The sequence below is a fragment of the Ranitomeya variabilis genome, chromosome 2 (genome assembly GCF_051348905.1).
Source record: "Ranitomeya variabilis isolate aRanVar5 chromosome 2, aRanVar5.hap1, whole genome shotgun sequence".
Classification (NCBI taxonomy): Eukaryota; Metazoa; Chordata; class Amphibia; order Anura; family Dendrobatidae; genus Ranitomeya; species Ranitomeya variabilis.
In genome coordinates, this window is record NC_135233.1 from 307,681,047 (window position 1) to 307,703,088 (window position 22,042).

The 22,042-nt window shown below is 42.4% G+C and overlaps 1 protein-coding gene across 1 annotated transcript in view; it reads left to right on the forward strand.

Annotated features, from left to right (window-relative positions):
• NRK (Nik related kinase) overlaps positions 1–22,042 on the forward strand; it is a 348,898-nt gene that overhangs the window by 253,587 nt on the left and 73,269 nt on the right. The window contains exons 26-27 of the mRNA XM_077285205.1: positions 14,277–14,420; positions 16,315–16,449. Coding sequence (XP_077141320.1) covers positions 14,277–14,420; positions 16,315–16,449 — 279 coding nt within the window. The remainder of the gene's footprint in view (positions 1–14,276; positions 14,421–16,314; positions 16,450–22,042) is intronic.

Genomic DNA, 22,042 nt, shown 5'->3' on the forward strand with positions numbered 1-22,042 from the left:
CTAGCGAGGACGCTGCAACGTCACGGATCGCTAGCGATATCGTTATAAAGTCGTTTAGTGTGACGGTACCTTTAGAGGCAGATGCTGGCTGTTTTACATAGCTGGCATCTGAGATGCATAGCATTGTATCAGCTCCTAAGCCCATTATACATATGTTGACTCTACCATGGATGTACGCTATGTCCACATGCACCAATTCATCGCATACTTTTTCAGGAACAACAGAAGAACCTAACAATGCAGTGTTGTAAAAAAAAAAAAATCTTGTTATTTCATTAAGAAAACAAGTATTTACTAGAATAGACACAGCAGGACAACTGACAAGTGCTCTTTAAAGAGGACCTGTGACTTGCTAAAAAAATCAAGTTAAATGCCTAAAGTAAATTCCCCAACCTCACTTGATACTGTGGCTCTTTTCCATTTGCACTGCGTTACTCCATTGATGAGATATTTATATTTGTTGCGTTTGCAGTGGAATATGTGAAATTTCCAACTGGGCATGTCTTCGGAGTCTTATCTGAGAGTGTGCATTTTCAGCCCTCCCTACCAGAATCTGACAATCACAGCTCAGCAGTTGATCGATCAGTCTCTGACACTGCCAAGATGTGACTGGCAGTGTCTGGGAGGGGTGAAAGTGCATTCCCCCAGAGAAGACTGAAGAAATGCCTAGTTGGTCTGCAAGCAGAAATTTCACATACTGCGCTCCATAAACAAGAATTGAGATTATCTCTGCAATGGAGTGACACAGATCAAAAAGAAAAAGAGCATCAGAATCAAAAGAATTCAGAGATTTTTTTTTTACCAGGCATTGAACTAAATTTTTGAGCAGGTGAAAGGTCTTCTTTAAACACTGTAAGTAGTTGACATGTTCATCCGATATGACTGGTGTGCTTTTGGCAGCAGCACTGGCAAAAAATGGGTATATGATACAATTACAAAATCACATAAATGGACGGATATGCTGTATTGTGTATTAAAGGGAATCTGTCACCCCAAAATTCAAATATAAGCTGCGGCCACCGCTATTAGGGACTTGTCTACAGCATTCTGTAATGCTGTAGATAAGCCCCCGATGTATCCTGAAAGAGAAGAAAAACAAGTTAGATTATACTCACCCAGGGGCGGTCCCGGTGCGGTCCGGTCCGATGGGCGTCGCAGTACGGTCTGGGGCCTCCCATCTCATACGATGACGTCCTCTTCTAGTCTTCTTGCCGCGGCTCCGGCGCAGTCGTACTTTGTCTGCCCTGTTGAGGGCAGAGCAAAGTACTGCAGTATGCAGGTGCCGGGAAAGGTCAGAGAGGCCCAGCGCCAGCAGGAGCCACAGCAGGAAGCAAAGAAGAGGATGTCATCGTATGAAGATGGGAGGTGCTGGACCTGGACCGTGAAGCCCATCGGACCGGACCGCACCAGGACCGCCCCTGGGTGAGTATAATCTGCCGTAACTTGTTTTTTTCTCTTTCAGGATACATCGGGGGCTTATCTACAGCATTACAGAATGCTGTAGATAAGCCCCTTATGCCGGTGGCCTTAGTTTATAGGAGAATTTTGGGGTGACAGATTCCCTTTAAGATAAGATATAATCGGTGAGAAACAAGACAAGAAGTTATGAGGCAGCCAAGTGAGATGACATTGCAGAAAGACAGATGATGCTGCGAATTAGACAGGTGGGAACATTCATTAGTTATGAGAGGGAATGTGCTCACCATAGGAATTGTGTTTGCAAAAAAAAAGTAAAACTAAAGGTAAAGCAAATAACTTTATCACCCAAATCTTATAGGTGACATTACTGAACATTTACTTTTGAGCCATTTTTCCATTATGGAACCAATAGCCATGTAAATGTTCTACTATTTCTATTTGTATTAATTTTTTTTCTAAAAAGTTTATCAGCTCTATTTGCCCAAACTAAAATGCAATTCATCTAAAATTACTGTATGTGCAATTCAACCAAATCTATGAATAGCTGCAATTTGCTGTAAAGTGGTTTACTTGTTTCACATCTTGAGTATGGAGGTACGAGCTTTTTTCCTTATACCATGGACTATTTCTTAAGTCGTCTGCCATAAGATAAGTCTAGATGAACACATAGGAAATGAATTGCATACACAATAATGGAATAATTAGTGGTAAAACTGGCATTTTGTAAAAAAATATATTTTATAGTCTATTGTTTTATTAAAGGAGACCTGGTCAGTTTTTTGTGACATACCAGTATCTATCTTAGTAAATTGCAATTGCCCATAAAATAAGGCTGGGGCAACTTTTATTAGATCTCTGCTTTCCACTGATATTTGTCTACGGGAGAACATTTGTAAAGTTCGAACGTGGCATAATGAGACTTATAGCCATGCAGTGCTCCTCTGGGAAATTAAATATGCTATTAGTGTCTTCTGAGAGGAAGAAGACATGAATCTAGTGCCACCAATTGGATGTAGCAATCCTAAAAGTCAATATCAACCCTTTAACAAGCCTTGCCACTAGGGTAAAAGCCAAAATCAGACTTCTTGCTTTGCACTGAGGATGGGCAAATACCCTGGAACCCGTGTGTCTGGTTTGTATTTTATCCCAAGTAATCTAGCTCGATAAAGGGACGATATTGATTTTAAGGATAGCTGCTTCCAGTAGGTGAGACCAGAGTTCAAATCCTCTTCCTCTCTGAAGAGACAATTTGCATATCTGATATTTGTATCATACAATGAAAACTAGGTGACCCCACAAAGTCTAATGTACAGATACAGACTGTTAGCAATGATTGATCAGTGTCAGGCTGTGCAGGGACACAACCCTAATGTATAATGCCTGGCTGTCAATTTATTCAGAAATTACACATAAGAATAACAGGAACAGAACAATGCCGAGTTTGGAGAATAGATACTCCAGAATTGGCATTGCAAGTATTTACTAAAATAGCCATGTCTGGAGTGATAACATATCCTCTATGTGACATTGGTACCATATACTCACTTTATAGGTCCATCATATTAAAAGCTGTAATACACTGCGTGCAGAATTATCAGGCAAGTTGTATCTTAGAGGATTATTTGTCTTATTGATCAAAAACTATGTTCTCAATCAACCCAAAAGACTCATAAATATCAAAGCTTAATATTTTTGGAAGTTGGAGTGGGTTTTCTTAGATTTGGCTATCTTAGGAGGATATCTGTTTGTGCAGGTAACTATTACTGTGCAGAATTATTAGGCAACTTAATAAAAACCAAATATAATCCCATCTCACTTGTTTATTTTCACCAGGTAAACCAATATAACTGCACGAATTTTATAAATAAACATTTCTGACTTGCAAAAACAAAACCCAAAAAAATTAGTGACCAATATAGCCACCTTTCTTTATGATGACACTCAACAGCCTTCCATCCATAGATTCTGTCAGTTGCTTGATCTGTTTACGATGAACATTGCGTGCAGCAGCCACCACAGCCTCCCAGACACTGTTCCGAGAGGTGTACTGGTTTCCCTCCCTGTAGATCTCACATTTTATGAGGGACCACAGGTTCTCTATGGGGTTCAGATCAGGTGAACAAGGGGGCCATGTCATTATTTTTTCTTCTTTGAGACCTTTACTGGCCAGCCACGCTGTGGAGTAGTTGGAGGCATGTGATGGAGCATTGTCCTTCATGAAAATCATGTTTTTCTTGAACGATACCAACGTCTTCCTGTTCCACTGCTTGAAGAAGTTGTCTTCCAGAAACTGGCAGTAGGTCTGGGAGTTGAGCTTCACTCAATTCTCAACCCGAAAAGTTCCCACAAGATCATCTTTAATGATACCAGCCCATACTAGTACCCCACCTCCACCTTGCTGGCGTCTGAGTCGGAATGGAGCTCTCTGCCCTTTACTGATCCAGCCTCTTGCCCATCAAGAGTCACTCTCATTTCATCAGTCCATAAAACCTTTGAAAAGTCAGTCTTAAGAGATTTCTTGCCCCAGTCTTGACGTTTTATCTTATGTTTCTTGTCAAAGGTGGTTGTTTTTCAGCCTTCCTTACCTTGGCCATGTCCCTGAGTATTGCACACCTTGTGCTTTTTGATATTCCAGTAACATTGCAGCTCTGAAATATAGCAAAACTGGTGGCAAATGGCATCTTGGCAGCTTCACGATTGATTTTCCTCAATTCATGGGCAGTTATTTTGCGCCGTTTTTGCTCAACACGCTTCTTGCGACCCTGTTGGCTATTTGCCATGAAACGCTTGATTGTTTGGTGATCACGCTTCAAAAGTTTGGCAATTTCAAGACTGCTGCATCCCTCTGCAAGACATCTCACAATTTTGGACTATTCAGAGCCCGTCAAATCTCTCTTCTGACTCATTTTGCCAAAGGAAAGGAAGTTGCCTAATAATTAAGCACACCTTATATAGGGTTTTGATGTCATTAGACAACACCCCTCCTCATTACAGAGATGCACATCACCTGATTTACTTAATTAATAGTTGGCTCTCAGGCCTGAACAGCTTGGAGTAGGACAACATGTATAAAAAGTATCATGTGATCAAAATACAACGTGCCTAATAATTCTGCACACAGTATAAACTTACTGCAGTGAAACCCTATAAAGTATATTGAATTTAAATTATCAATGTGAAAAATTTGTAAGTAGCCTGGAGAATTTCTCTGCCTAAGGCCGGGGTCACACTCAGCGTAGGGAAATACGGTCCGTATTTTACATGCGTAATATGCAGAAATGTTCCCAAAATAATGATCCGTATGTCATCCGTAGGCAGGGTGTGGCAGCGTATTTTGCGCATGTAAGCCTCTGTATGTAATCTGTATGGCATCCGTACGATGAGATTTTCTCGCCGGCTTGCAAAACGGACATACAATGGATCCATGGGCTGAAATATTCATGAAAACATATATACAGTCATATATATATATATATATATATATATATATATATATATATATATATATATATATATATATAATATCAGTGAGCTATATATATATATATATATATATATATATATATATATATATATATATATATATATACACTCACCGGCCACTTTATTAGGTACACCATGCTAGTAACGGGTTGGACCCCCTTTTGCCTTCAGAACTGCCTCAATTCTTCGTGGCATAGATTCAACAAGGTGCTGGAAGCATTCCTCAGAGATTTTGGTCCATATTGACATGATGGCATCACACAGTTGCCGCAGATTTATCGGCTGCACATCCCAAAGATGCTCCATACAAGGCAGGATGGATCCATGCTTTCATGTTGTTTACGCCAAATTCTGACCCTACCATCCGAATGTCGCAGCAGAAATCGAGACTCATCAGACCAAGCAACGTTTTTCCAATCTTCTACTGTCCAATTTCGATGAGCTTGTACAAATTGTAGCCTCAGTTTCCTGTTCTTAGCTGAAAGGAGTGGTACCCGGTGTGGTCTTCTGCTGCTGTAGCCCATCTGCCTCAAAGTTCGACGCACTGTGCGTTCAGAGATGCTCTTAGGCCTACCTTGGTTGTAACGGGTGGCGATTTGAGTCACTGTTGCCTTTCTATCAGCTCGAACCAGTCTGCCCATTCTCCTCTGACCTCTGGCATCAACAAGGCATTTCCGCCCACAGAACTGCCGCTCACTGGATTTTTTTTCTTTTTCGGACCATTCTCTGTAAACCCTAGAGATGGTTGTGCGTGAAAATCCCAGTAGATCAGCAGTTTCTGAAATACTCAGACCAGCCCTTCTGGCACCAACAACCATGCCACGTTCAAAGGCACTCAAATCACCTTTCTTCCCCATACTGATGCTCGGTTTGAACTGCAGGAGATTGTCTTGACCATGTCTACATGCCTAAATGCACTGAGTTGCCGCCATGTGATTGGCTGATTAGAAATTAAGTGTTAACAAGAAGTTGGACAGGTGCACCTAATAAAGTGGCCAGTGAGTGTATATATATATATATTTATATTCCATACAGCGCTAGATAGCAGAAAAGCCGGTAATTCAATTGCCGGCTTTTCCTATCTCCTTCCCAAACCCGACATGATATGAGACATGGTTTTCATACAGTAAACCATTTCATATCCCTTTTTTTTGCGTATTCCTCACTACTAATGTTAGTAGTGTGTGTGCAAAATTTTGGGGCTCTAGCTGTTAAAATAAAGGGTTACATCGTGGAAAAAACTGGTGTGGGCTCCCGCGAAATTTTCTCCGCCAGAGTGGGAAAGCCAGTGACTGAGGGCAGATATTAATAGCCTAGAGAGGGACCATGGATTTTGCCCCCCCGGCTAAAAACATCTGCCCCCAGCCACCCCAGAAAAGGCACATCTTTAACCCCTTCACCCCCAAGGGTGGTTTGCACGTTAATGACCGGGCCAATTTTTACAATTCTGACCACTGTCCCTTTATGAGGCTATAACTCTGGAACGCTTTGACGGATCTTGGCGATTCTGACATTGTTTTCTCGTGACATATTGTACTTCATGTTAGTGGTAAAATTTATTCGATATAACTTGCGTTTATTTGTGAAAAAAATGGAAATTTGGCGAAAATTATGAAAATTTTGCAATTTTCCAACTTTGAATTTTTATGCCCTTAAATCACAGACATATGTCACGCAAAATACTTAATAAGTAACATTTCCCACATGTCTACTTTACATCAGTACAATTTTGGAACCAAAATTTTTTTTTGTGACGGAGTTATAAGGGTTAAAAGTTGACCAGCAATTTCTCATTTTTACAACACCATTTTTTTTTAGGGACCACATCTCATTTGAAGTCATTTTGAGGGGTCTATATGATAGAAAATACTCAAGTGTGACACCATTCTAAAAACTGCACCCCTCAAGGTGCTCAAAACCACATTCAAGAAGTTTATTAACCCTTCAGGTGTTTCACAGGAATTTTTGGAATGTTTAAATAAAAATGAACATTTAACTTTTTTTCACACAAAATTTATTTCAGCTCCAATTTGTTTTATTTTACCAAGGGTAACAGGAGAAAATGGACCCCCAAAGTTGTTGTATAATTTGTCCTGAGTACGCTGATACCCCATATGTGGGGGTAAACCATTGTTTGGGCGCATGGCAGAGCTTGGAAGGGAAGGAGCGCCATTTGACTTTTCAATGCAAAATTGACTGGAATTGAGATGGGACGCCATGTTGCGTTTGGAGAGCCCCTGATGTGCCTAAACATTGAAACTCCCTACAAGTGACACCATTTTGGAAAGTAGACCCCCTAAGGAACTTATCTAGATGTGTGGTGAGCACTTTGACCCACCAAGTGCTTCACAGAAGTTTATAATGCAGAGCCGTAAAAATAAAAAATCATATTTTTTCACAAAAATGATCTTTTCGCCCCCAATTTTTTATTTTCCCAAGGGTAAGAGAAGAAATTGGACCCCAAAAAATGTTGTGCAATTTGTCCTGAGTACGCTGATACCCCATATGTGGGTGTAAACCATTGTTTGGGCGCATGGCAGAGCTTGGAAGGGAAGGAGCGCCATTTGACTTTTCAATGCAAAATTGACTGGAATTGAGATGGGACGCCATGTTGCGTTTGGAGAGCCCCTGATGTGCCTAAACATTGAAACTCCCTACAAGTGACACCATTTTGGAAAGTAGACCCCCTAAGGAACTTATCTAGATGTGTGGTGAGCACTTTGACCCACCAAGTGCTTCACAGAAGTTTATAATGCAGAGCCGTAAAAATAAAAAATCATATTTTTTCACAAAAATGATCTTTTCGCCCCCAATTTTTTATTTTCCCAAGGGTAAGAGAAGAAATTGGACCCCAAAAAATGTTGTGCAATTTGTCCTGAGTACGCTGATACCCCATATGTGGGTGTAAACCATTGTTTTGGCGCATGGCAGAGCTTGGAAGGGAAGGAGCGCCATTTGACTTTTCAATGCAAAATTGACTGGAATTGAGATGGGACGCCATGTTGCGTTTGGAGAGCCCCTGATGTGCCTAAACATTGAAACTCCCTACAAGTGACACCATTTTGGAAAGTAGACCCCCTAAGGAACTTATCTAGATGTGTTTTGAGAGCTTTGAACCCCCAAGTGTTTCACTACAGATTATAACGCAGAGCCGTGAAAATAATTTTTTTTTTTTTTTCTCAAAAATGATTTTTTAGCCCCCAGCTTTGTATTTTTACAAGGGTAACAGAATAAATTGGACCCCAAAATTTGTTTTCCAATTTGTCCTGAGTACGCTGATACCCCATATGTGGGGGGGAACCACTGTTTGGGCGCATGACAGAGCTCGGAAGGGAAGGAGCGCCATTTGGAATGCAGACTTAAATGGATTGGTCAGCAGCCGTCACGTTGCATTTGCAGAGCCCCTGATGTACCCAAACAGTACAAACCCCCCACAAGTGACCCCATATTGGAAACTAGACCTCCCAAGGAACTTATCTAGATGTGTTTTGAGAACTTTGAACCCCCAAGTGTTTCACTAAAGTTTATAGCGCAAATCCGTGAAAATAAAAATTCTTTTTTTTTTTCACAAAAATGATTTTTTAGCCCCCAGTTTTGTATTTTCACAAGGGTAACAGGATAAATTGGACCCCAAAAGTTGTTGTCCAATTTGTCCTGAGTACGCTGATACCCCATATGTGGGGGGGAACCACTGTTTTGGGTGCATGACAGAGCTCGGAAGGGAAGGAGCACCATTTGGAATGCAGCCTTAAATGGATTGGTCTGCAGGCGTCACGTTGCATTTGCAGAGCCCCTGATGTACCCAAACAGTACAAACCCCCCACAAGTGACCCCATATTGGAAACTAGACCTCCCAAGGAACTTATCTAGATGTGTTGTGAGAACTTTGAACCCCCAAGTGTTTCACTACAGTTTATAACGCAGAGCCGTGAAAATAAAACATCTTTTTTTTCCCACAAAAATGATTTTTAGCCCCCCAAATTTTTATTTTCCTAAGGATAACAAGAGAGCTTGGACCCCAGAAGTTGTTGTTCAATTTGTCCCGAGTACGCTGATAACACATATGTTGGGGTAAACCCCTTTTTGGGCGCACGGGAGAGCTCGGAAGGGAAGGAGCACTGTTTTACTTTTTCAACGCAGAATTGGCTGGAATTGAGATTGGACGCCATGTCGCGCTTGGAGAGCCCCTGATGTGCCTGGACAGTGGAAACTCCCCAATTCTACCTGAAACCCTAACCCAAACACACCCCTAACCCTAATCCCAACGGTAACCCTAACCACACCCCTAGCCCTGACACACCCATAATTCTAATCCCAACCCTAATCCAAACGTAAATGTAATCCAAACCCTAACCCTAACTTTAGCCCCAACCTTAACTTTAGCCCCAACCCTAACTTTAGCCCCAACCCTAACTTTACCTCCAACCCTAGCCCTAACCCTACCCCTACCCCTAACCCTAAACGTGACTGAAATACGTGGCACTGAAATACGTGGCACTGAAATACGTGGCACTGAAATACGTGGCACTGAAATACGTGGCACTGAAATACGTGGCACTGAAATACGTGGCACTTAAATTCGTGGCACTGAAATACGTGGCACTGAAATACGTGGCACTGAAATACGTGGCACTTAAATACGTGGCACTTAAATACGTGGCACTGAAATATGTGATACGTGGCACTTAAATACGTGGCACTGAAACACGTGGCACTGAAACACGTGGCACTGAAATACGTGATACGTGGCACTGAAATACGTGGCACTGAAATACGTGGCACTGAAATACGTGGCACTGAAATATGTGATACGTGGCACTTAAATACGTGGCACTGAAATACGTGGCACTGAAATACGTGGCACTGAAATACGTGGCACTGAAATATGTGATACGTGGCACTTAAATACGTGGCACTGAAACACGTGGCACTGAAATACGTGATACATGGCACTGAAATACGTGGCACTGAAATACGTGGCACTGAAATACGTGGCACTGAAATACATGGCACTGAAACACGTGCAACTGAAATACGTGGTACTAAAATATGTGGCACTGAAATACGTGATACGTGGCACTGAAATACGTGGCACTGAAACACGTGGCACTGAAATATGTGATACGTTGCCCTGAAATACATGGCACTGAAATACATGGCACTGAAATACGTGGCACTGAAATACGTGGCACTGAAATACGTGGCACTGAAATACGTGGCACTGAAATACGTGGCACTATGACTGTCAGAAAATGTTCATTAAACGGTTAGGGGTGAGGTTAGGGGTAGAGTTAGGGTTAGGGTTTGGATCCCTTTATCACAATGATGGTGGTGGGTGGCTTTTCAGTGTGTTTTCTGTTTTTTTTTCGATAAAAATGCATGCGTTTTTAACGCAAACAAATGCATGTGCTTAAAAACGCAAGAAAATACTGCAGCTTGTATTTCTGAAAATTAACGCATGCAGAAAAAAACCGCATGCGTTTGAAAACGCGACCAAACGTGTACAAAAAAAACGCATGCGTTTTCAATGTTAAATATAGGGAAAAAACGCATGCGTTTTTTTGTGCAAAAAACGCTGCAGACAAAAACGCAAGTGTGAAACCAGCGACGCTTTTTATAGCAAAAAAGTTTTTGCGTCTCCACATTTTGAGAGCTATAATTTTTCCACATTTTGCTCCACAGAGTCATGTGAGGTCTTGTTTTTTGCGGGACGAGTTGACGTTTTTATTGGTAACATTTTCGGACACGTGACCATTTTTGATCGCTTTTTATTCCGATTTTTGTGAGGCAGAATGACCAAAAACCAGCAATTCCTGAATTTCTTTTGGGAGAGGCGTTTATACCGTTCCGCGTTTGGTAAAATTGATAAAGCAGTTTTATTCTTCGGGTCAGTACGATTACAGCGATATCTCATTTATATCATTTTTTTATGTTTTGGCGCTTTTATACGATAAAAACTATTTTATAGAAAAAATAATTATTTTGGTATCGCTTTATTCTCAGGACTATAACTTTTTTATTTTTTTGCTGATGATGCTGTGTGGCGGCTTGTTTTTTGCAGGACAAGATGACGTTTTCAGTGGTACCATGGTTATTTATATATGTCTTTTTGATCGCGTGTTATTCCACTTTTTGTTCGGCGGTATGGTAATAAAGCGTTGTTTTTTGCCTCGTTTTTTTTTTTTTTTTCTTACGGTGTTTACTGAAGGGGTTAACTAGTGGGGCAGTTTTATAGGTGGGGTCGTTACGGACGCGGCGATACTAAACATGTGTACTTTTATTGTTTTTTTTTTTTATTTAGATAAAGAAATGTATTTATGGGAATAATATTTTTTTTTTTTTTTCATTATTTTGGAATATTTTTTTTAATTTTTTTTTACACATTTGGAAATTTTTTTTTTTACTTTTTTACTTTGCCCCAGGGGGGGACAATACAGATCGGTGATCTGTCAGTTTGCATAGCACTCTGACAGATCACCGATCTGCGAGAGGTGCAGGCTGCTTCACAGTGCCTGCTCTGAGCAGGCGTCTGTGAAGCCACCTCCCTCCCTGCAGGACCCGGATCCGCGGCCATCTTGGATCCGGGTCTGGAGCAGGCAGGGAGGGAGGTAAGACCCTCGCAGCAACGCGATCACATCGCGTTGCTGCGGGGGGCTCAGGGAAGCCCGCAGGGAGCCCCCTCCCTGCGCGATGCTTCCCTGCACCGCCGGCACATCGCGATCATGTTTGATCGCGGTGTGCCGGGGGTTAATGTGCCGGGAGCGGTCCGTGACCGCTCCTGGCACATAGTGCCGGATGTCAGCTGCGATATGCAGCCGACACCCGGCCGCGATCGGCCGCGCTCCCCCCGTGAGCGCGGCCGATCGGCTATGACGTACTATCCCGTCGGCGGTCATGGGGGCCCACCCCACCTCGACGGGATAGTACGTCGGATGTCAGGAAGGGGTTAAGATGCACCTATTCTGGCACTTAGCCTCTCTCTTCCCTTCCCCTGTAGCAGTGGGATATGGGGTAATAAAGGGTTAATGTCACATTGCTATTGTGAGGTGACATTAAGCCAGGTTAATAATGAAGAGGTGTCAATAAGACACCTATCCATTATTAATCCAATAGTAGTAAATGGTTAATAAAACACAAACATTATGAAAAAAGTATTTTAATGAAATAAAGACACATGGTGTTGTAATAGTTTATTATACTCTCAATCCAATTGAAGACCCTTGTCACCTGAAACAAAGTTAAATAAAAAAACAACAATATCCCATACCTTCCGTCGTTCAGTCTTGTCCCACACTGTAAATCCATCTGAAGGGGTTAAATAATTTTACAGCCAGGAGCCTGCTAATGCAGCTGTGCTCCTGACTGTAAAATCTGGGGAATGAATGGAAAGCAGGGGAATGTAGCTACCTAGACTTGCGGTACTGCGCCCCCTGCTGGCATAAACTCATATGAACTCGAGCGTGGGAATTTTTCTGAATATTTTCCCACGCTCGAGTTCATATGAGTTTATGCCAGCAGGGGGCGCAGCACTGCAAGTCTAGGTAACTACGTTTCCCTGCACTCCATTCATTCCCCAACATTTACAGGCAGGAGCACAGCTGCATTAGCAGAGCTCCTGCTTGTAAATTAATTTAATTCCCTTCAGATGGATTTACATCTTGGGACTTGACTGTAAGGACGGAAGGTATGGGATATTGTTGATTTTTTATTTTAACTTTGCTACAGGTGACAAGGGTCTTCAGTTGGATTGAGAGTATAATAAAATATTACAACACCATGTGTCTTTATTTCATTAAAATACTTTTTCCTAATGTGTGTGTGTTTTATTAACCATATACTACTATTGGATTAATAATGGATAGGTGTCTTAATTGACACCTCTCCATTGTTAACCTGGCTTAATGTCACCTTACAATAGCAAGGTGACATTAACCCTTAATTACCCCATATCCCACTGCTACAGGGGAGTGGGAAGAGAGTGGCTAAGTGCCAGAATAGGCACATCTTACATATGCACCTTTTCTGTGGTGGCTGGGGGCAGATGTTTTTAGCCAGGGGGGGCCAATAACCATGGTCCCTCTCTAGGCTATTAATATCTGCCCTCAGTCACTGGCTTTCCCACTCTGGCGGAGAAAATTGCGCGGGAGCCCACGCCAATTTTTTCTGTGATTTAACCCTTTATTTAAACAGCTAGAGCCCCCAAATTTAACACACAGACACTTCTAACATTAGTAAAGAGGAATATGTAATAAAAAAAAGGGATATGAGATGGTTTACTGTATGTAATCCATGTCTCATATCCTGTCGGGTTTGGGAAGGAGATAGCAAAAGCCGGCAATTGAATTACTGGCTTTTAAGCTATCTTGCGCTGTATTAAACATAAATATATATATATATATATATATATATATATATATATATATATGTGTGTCTTAATGACATATATATATATAGCTATACTATGTGTAGACATTTATTCTATCTATTCTATTCTGTCAGTGTGATTTTACTGTACACCGCACTGAATTGCCGGCTTTTCTATAGAACACCGGTGCGTATTTCTCGCAAGTCACACGCATGGTCCGTGTGCAATCCATATTTTTCTCGCCCCCATAGACTTTCATTGGCGTATTTTTTGTGCAATACGGTGACAAACGCAGCATGCTGCGATTGTCTATGGCCGTACAAGACCGTAAAATACGGATCAGTAAAATACGGCAGATAGGAGCTGGGCCATAGAGAATCATTGTACCGTGTGCAATGCGTATTTTCTGCGCCTCTCATACGTCCGTAAAACACGCTAGTGTGACCCCGGCCTGAGTATGTGCACACAGTTTTTTGAGATGGTAAAATAACAATTTTTTTTTTTAGAGAGAAAACTGGGGGAAGTTTTTTGAAGAGTTTTTCATTTCTTAAAGTGGTTTTGAAAAATATTTCAAACATTTTTACAGATTTTTTTTTCCTTAAGAGTATTTTTTCACAGCCTCTTGTCTGGTCAGTGCCTGGTTTGGAAAGTTTTCAGGGCACTTTTTCTCCCTCCACATGTTTTTCAAAACCTGATGCAGAAGAAAAACACTCAAAAGACTGAGAATATGATCAAGTCATTTTGCAATAAAAACGTATAGTAAGAGTCTTTTGAACGTATTTTGGGATATTTTTCAGGTGTTTTTTTGCATGGACCTGTCCTAAAAGATTCCTATAGAAAACCCATGTGCACATACCCAAACAGAGAATCTTGCGCTCATTGTACCCACTTATTGACTCTTCCAGCTACTACTATAAACCTACACCCCTCATTGATGATGTCCACATGAGCTGCGTGGTACTGTATAGTGTGTGATGTGTCTCATGTACATCCCCTCCCGTTATTCCAGGTGTGAACCTGTTAGTGGGAACAGAGCATGGTCTATGGCTCCTGGACAGAAGTGGACAAGGAAGAGTTTACTCCCTTATAAGCAGAAGACGCTTCTACCAAATGGATGTTCTGGAAGGACTGAATATCCTAATCACTATTTCGGGTAAGTGATGGTTCTAGATGTCATAATGGTATTTACATTGTGTTTTACATATTGTACAACTTTGGAATTGTCTTACCTTTTTATTTTTCCCTTCATTCAAAACTAAAGATATCAGTAATTGTCTAAGTATCCCGTGCCTTGAAAAACCTTATCACTAGCATGTTCTCGTACAGTGCCACAGTCTCTACAACAGAGGTCCCCAAGCTTTCTTACCTGCAAAGCCATACTTAGCTCTAAAAGTGGGTATCAAATCTGGCTCCCTGCAATCCCACCCTGTCAGAGTAGTGACATCTTGGTCCCACCCCTTCAAAGTACCAACACTGAAAGCCTCCATTACCGGTATTATGGCAGCCAAAGTTTCCTCACAGAATTCACGGTGAGGCAGTATACATACATCAAAGAGTTCCCACCTTGCCCGATTTATTATTCTCATATCAAGCACTTCCATCATGCTATCATATACAGCTTCAGGCATCTCCTCCGACTGGGAGTATCATCCGGTCTCCAGATTACAGTACTTACTCTACCTCTCCACCCCAAAAAACAGTATATGCGCTTTCAGATCTACTCTTTGGTACGTGGTTACTCACTAAAGTCACCATCTTGAGACCTGCTCTTCATAGCTTTTTGCTAGACCTGGTGCTAATGTACTAAGCTGGCAGATAGCTGTGAGCCACACATCATAGGCCCATGAGCCACGTGTTGGGGACCCCTGCTTGAGAAGATGATGAAATGTACACAAATGCGAGAGTGAATCATTTCATAAGAATAAGGCCCCATGTACACTGCCATATTACGGATCTGTAACATGGCTTCCATATATTACTATGTTCATACAGAGGCGTAAGCCAGAAAAATCCATCACATGCAGTTTAATGGGGGTATCTTCCCCTAAAATCATTGTTAGCAGGAAAGACCACCACATGGTAGCACACAACGTGCCTACCAGTCTTTAATATGTAAACCTTAGTAACTCTATTTAACTACATACTGTCTCCTTGCATACAATTTAGTGTTGACTAGTGTGAATCTAGCTAGATAAACGTCCAGAGGAGAATGGATCCAGAAGTGCATTTAAGACAAATGAAATTTAGGTGACGCACTCATCTCAATAAACAAGGAACATCCTATTTCATCAGTTATCTGGGAATACCTCCCTGTAAGAGAATACATTGCTTTTGGAAGTACAGTGAGTCTGTTACGGTTCGTGTACATTGCCGTATATTCGGTCCAGGTAGGATCTCACTCACACCAATGTTATTCTATGGGGCCGTGCACATGTCAGATTTTTTGTTCAGATTGAACCCGTCCACAGAAAAAGGTACAGCATGCCCGATCTTGGCTATGCAAGTCAATGAGTCAGAGCAAAACATTGGACTGCACTTAGATGATAGCTAAGTGCAGTCCTATTTCCATGTGGTGACAGAATGGAGAAGATGAAGAAACACTTCTCTATCTTCTCCATATCGGCGAGAATCGGCACACACTGCGCTCATGCTGTGATCGGAGTGCAATTTGCATAATTGACTCCATTCTCTCAGATGGGCGATGCGCTTGAGTGACCCGAGCATTAAAGTGTAGGTTTACCAGTAAGTAAAGGGCTGTTGATAATTTAGGTACAACCCCAATACAGAGAGTACCATCCTTTGCTTCATCAGTGTAAGTGAACCGCTGACATTCACAGACATCGATACTTAAACTGATCTCCAATTCTCCCTTCCCCAAAGTCACACATAGTCAGACCAGTGAGCCTAAAAGCATATGCTGCAGCATGAAATGAAACCAACAGTGGGAAAATAAAACCTTCAATGAAAGTGAGACATCAAACAACTTATATATTGTACATAGCATATTCTTTACACAACTAATATATTTATTTTTTATGCAACTTAAGGCAAGAAGAACAAGCTGCGAGTATATTACTTATCATGGTTAAGAAATAAAATCCTACGGAATGATCCAGAAGTAGAGAAAAAACAAGGTTGGGTCTCTGTTGGTGACCTAGAGGGTTGTGTACACTACAAAGTTGGTAAGTGCTTATATTATATATATTCTACATACAAGTCTATTGGTGTGTGTAAAACATCGGACTGCACTCGTTTGTCTTCTGAGGGCAGTCCAATTATTGCGGACTCAGATAATGGAGAAGATGTAGAAATTAAGTTCTCCATCTTCTCTGCACCAGTGATCCGATTCTCGCATGTTTACAGTAAGATGACACTCGGCTTAGTCTCGGACAGTGTTTGAGCTTAGTGTTATTAGCATAATCAACCCTTTCTCTTGCATAAGAGAATCCACAGCCATGTGAGCGATTTCTTAGCCATATAAACTGGCCCTAGCTAGAGCTCCCTAAGGCCACAAGGTATCGGAGGGTCCAGTGCACTCTCTCTAACCGGTCCTTGCTTTCCCGATAGTGGAGTGTTAAAAAAAACTTTGATTATGTTTGAAAAAATTATTTCTATTGCAAACCAGAACCAACAAAAGATGAACTTCTAGATTTCCAATATTTTGAAGAGTTCTAACGTCGACCCGTGAGACCCAGATTGGCAGAAGTGGGATTTGTCCTACATGAAAGGTGTAGTAAAATAAGGAATATACAGTTGAAACCAGAAGTTTATATATGCTATAAAAAAAAGACATATGCATGTTTTTCTCAATAACTGACATGAAATCAGAATCAACCTGTCCCATTTTAGGTCAATTAGGATTACAATAATTATTAATATTTGCCAAATGCCAGAATAATGAGAGAGCGAAAGAGAATGTTTTAAGACATTTTTATTACTTACGGCAAAGTCAAAAGTTTACATACACTAAGGGTATGTCTCCACGTTCAGGATTGCATCAGGATTTGGTCAGGATTTTCAATCAGTATTTGTAAGCCAAAACCAGGAGTGGAACAATCAGAGGAAAAGTATAATAGAAACATATGCACCACTTCTGCATTTATCACCCACTCCTGGTTTTGGCTTACAAATACTGATGGAAAATCCTGACCAAATCCTGATGCAATCCTGAACGTGGAGACATACCCTAAGATTGCTATGCCTTTAAACAATTCTGGACTGCCCATATAATGATGTCATGTGTTTGAAAGCTTCAGTTTTTTGGCAACATCTGAGTTAATTAGAGGCACATCTGTGGATGTGTTTTAATGCACACCTGAAACGCACTGCTTCTTTGTGTAGCATCATGAGAAGTCTCAAGAAATCAGCCAAGATAACACGAAGAGAACTGTGGAGTTGCACAAGTCTGGCTCATCCTTGGGTACAATATCATGATACCTGAAGGTGCCTCGTTCATCAGTACAAACAATCATATTCAAGTACAAACAAGATGGGAATGTCCAGCCATCCTACCGCTCAGGAAGGCAACGGGTTCTGTGTCCCAGAGATGACCCCAAAACAAAAACAAAAGACTTTGTGAAGATGATGGCGGAAACTGGTCAGATTGTGTCAATAACCACAGTGAAACAACTACTGTATCAACATGGGCTGAAAGGCGACTCTGCCAGGAAGAAGCCATTACTCCAAAAGAAACATAGAAAGCCAGATTAATGTTTGGAAATGCACACAGAAAAAAGACCTTAATTTTTGGAGACATGTCTTGTGGTCTGATGAAACTAAAATTGAACTTTTTGGGCATAATTCCCATCATTACATTTTGAGGAAAAAGAGAGAAGCTTGGAAGCCTAAGAACACCATCCCAACTGTGAAACACAGGGGTGGCAGCATCATGTGTTCTGTGTACAGAACATACCACAGCTCCTGGGCAGGGGAGGAAGCAAAAGATAATACTTACATTACAGCATGAGATCGCAGAGGATATATTTTGTGAGATTATTTTTTTTTAAAAAAACAGTCAGTGAAATATTTTACCTCACAAAATGAATTCACTGTGATCCCCTGCTGTAATGTCAGTATTGTCTTATGCTTCCTTCCCTGCCCAGGAGATTTGGTATGCTCTGTACATGGTCAGACACAGTCAATTTTTACAAACCAAAATGCGGAGCTCGTGCGGCACCAGGTCATCAATCTTCACAGGCTATATGATAGATTATAGCGTACAGATATATAACACGAATCCAGCTTAATGCATTTCAGGGGTAGTGCACGCTGAATCAAAATCAGCAACTTCACTTGTAGATACGTATGAAAAAGAAATGCGGCACTCACCCCAACGATGCTGTGATGAAGAATCCTTTATACGCTGCAATCAGCAGTTAGGTGTACATAGAGAGGCGATGAAGAGGGGGCAGGAGCCAGGTGCGGGGAATAAAGTGAGGACAGTCAATTTTTAAAATGAACTTTCATTCATGGGAAAACCCCTTTAATGTAACCGGCTTCCTCTGCCTGTAGACACATTGCGCATCTACCGCCGGGATCAGCCAAATGATTCACTTCACCTGAGTGTAATTTGCGCAGGTGCAGTAAATCAGACCGCTGCCATCTTTGTGCAGACAGATAGCGGCAGTCACATTAAAACTGTGTATGTGCTCCTCCTGTACAAAGATGGTAGCAGTCAGAGAATCATTCGGCTGATCCCGGCCGCAGCGTGTTCGCGACGGTGTTCTGCCTGTGGTACCGCGCAAGAGGCTGCGTGAGTGTGTGTGTGCGTGTGTGTGTGCGTGAGTGTTATGACCCCAATGGCAGAGGGTCTCAGGAATAATGCTAAGTCAGTAAATACAGAAAACCAGCTCATAGGGCAGTGGTAACTGGGCTGACCATATAACTAATCCTAGCACCACAAATACCAGCAGCCGGGGAACGTTCCTACGTTGATCCTAGACGTCTCGCGCCAGCCGGAGAGCTAACTACCCCTAGAAGGGAAAAGAAAGACCTTTCTTGCCTCCAGAGGAAATACCCCAAAAGTTGGATAGAAGCCCCCCACAAATAATAACGGTGAGGTAAGAGGAAAAGACAAACATAAGAATGAGCTAGGAATTTAGCAAAGAGAGGCCCACTAGCTAATAGCAGAATATAGAAAGATAACTTATATGGTCAGCAAAAAATCCTATCAAAAATATCCACACTGGAAATTCAAGAACCCCCGAACCGTCTAACGGCCCGGGGGGAGAACACCAGCCCCCTAGAGCTTCCAGCAAGGTCAGGAATCACATTTAGTACAAGCTGGACAAAAATGATAGCAAACAAATAACCAAAAAAACAAAGAAGCAAGACTTAGCTTAATTTAGCACGAACCAGGACCAGCAAACAGGAGCAAACAGAATGTGTCTGATAACACCGATGCCAGGCACTGGACTAAGGTTCCAGGAGGTTTAAATAGAAACACCCCTGAAGTAACGACCCAGCTGGGTGCAGACAGAGGGAAGGAAATCCCAGAGTCATATCACAAGTAACCACTAGAGGGAGCCAAAAAAGTCTAATTCACAACAGTACCCCCCCCTTAAGGAGGGGTCACCGAACCCTCACCAAGACCACCAGGGCGATCAGGATGAGCAGCGTGAAAGGCACGAACCAAATCGGCCACATGCACATCAGAGACAACCACCCAGGAATTATCCTCCTGACCATAACCCTTCCACTTGACCAAATACTGAAGCCTCCGCCTGGAGAGACGAGAATCCAAGATCTTCTCCACCACGTACTCCAACTCGCCCTCAACCAACACCGGAGCAGGAGGCTCAGCAGAAGGAACCACAGGCACAACGTAGCGTCGTAACAAAGACCTATGGAACATGTTGTGAATGGCAAACGAAACCGGAAGATCCAAGCGAAAGGACACAGGATTAAGGATTTCCAATATCTTGTAAGGACCGATGAAGCGAGGCTTAAATTTAGGAGAGGAGACCTTCATAGGAACAAATCGAGAAGACAGCCACACCAAATCCCCAACACGAAGTCGGGGACCCACACCGCGGCGGCGGTTGGCAAAACGCTGAGCCTTCTCCTGTGACAACTTCAAGTTGTCCACCACATGATTCCAGATCTGCTGCAACCTATCCACCACAGAATCTACTCCAGGACAGTCAGAAGGCTCCACATGTCCCAAGGAAAAACGAGGATGGAAACCAGAGTTGCAGAAAAATGGCGAAACCAAAGTAGCGGAACTAGCCCGATTATTTAGGGCAAACTCAGCCAACGGCAAGAAGGTCACCCAATCATCCTGATCTGCCGAAACAAAACACCTCAAGTAAGCTTCCAGAGTCTGATTAGTTCGCTCAGTTTGTCCATTAGTCTGAGGATGAAAGGCAGACGAGAACAATAAATCAATGCCCATCCTAGCACAAAAGGATCGCCAGAACCTGGAAACAAACTGGGATCCTCTGTCAGACACAATATTCTCAGGAATGCCGTGTAAACGAACCACATTCTGAAGGAACACAGGAACCAGATCGGAAGAGGAAGGCAGCTTAGGCAAAGGCACCAAATGGACCATTTTTGAAAAGCGATCACATACCACCCAGATGACAGACATACCCCGAGACACCGGGAGATCAGAAATGAAATCCATGGAAATATGTGTCCAAGGCCTCTTCGGGACAGGCAAGGGCAAGAGCAACCCGCTGGCACGGGAACAGCAAGGCTTAGCTCGAGCACAAGTCCCACAGGACTGCACAAATGACCGTACATCCCGTGACAAGGAAGGCCACCAAAATGACCTAGCCACCAGATCTCTGGTGCCAAAAATTCCCGGATGACCTGCCAACACCGAGGAATGAACCTCGGAAATGACTCTGCTGGTCCACTTATCAGGAACAAACAGTCTGTCAGGTGGACAAGAGTCAGGTCTACCAGCTTGAAATCTCTGCAACACACGTCGCAAATCAGGAGAAATGGCTGACAAAATAACTCCTTCTTTAAGAATACCAACAGGTTCTGTGACTCCAGGAGAGTCAGGCACAAAGCTCCTTGAAAGAGCATCAGCTTTCACATTCTTTGAACCTGGTAAATACGAGACCACAAAGTCAAAACGGGAGAAAAACAATGACCAGCAGACTCGAGATACATCAAATTTTTGTGATCAGTCAAGACCACCACACGATGCTTAGCACCCTCGAGCCAATGACGCCACTCCTCAAATGCCCACTTCATGGCCAGTAATTCCCGATTGCCCACATCATAATTCCGCTCAGCAGGCGAAAACTTCCTAGAGAAGAAAGCACATGGTCTCATTACCGAGCAACCAGGGCCTCTCTGTGACAAAACGGCCCCTGCCCCAATCTCAGAAGCATCCACCTCGACCTGAAAGGGAAGTGAGACATCAGGCTGGCACAAAACAGGCGCCGAAGTAAACCGGCGCTTCAACTCCTGGAACGCCTCCACGGCTGCAGGAGCCCAGTTAGCAACATCAGAACCTTTCTTTGTCATATCCGTCAAAGGTTTAACAACGCTAGAAAAATTAGCGATAAAACGACGGTAGAAGTTAGCAAAACCCAAGAACTTCTGAAGACTCTTAACTGACGTGGGTTGAGTCCACTCATGAATAGCTCGGACCTTGACTGGGTCCATCTCCACAGCAGAAGGGGAAAAAATAAACCCCAAAAAGGGAACTTTCTGTACTCCAAAGAGACACTTTGAGCCTTTAACAAACAAGGCATTCTCACGCAAAACCTGAAACACCATCCTGACCTGCTCCACATGTGAGTCCCAATCTTCAGA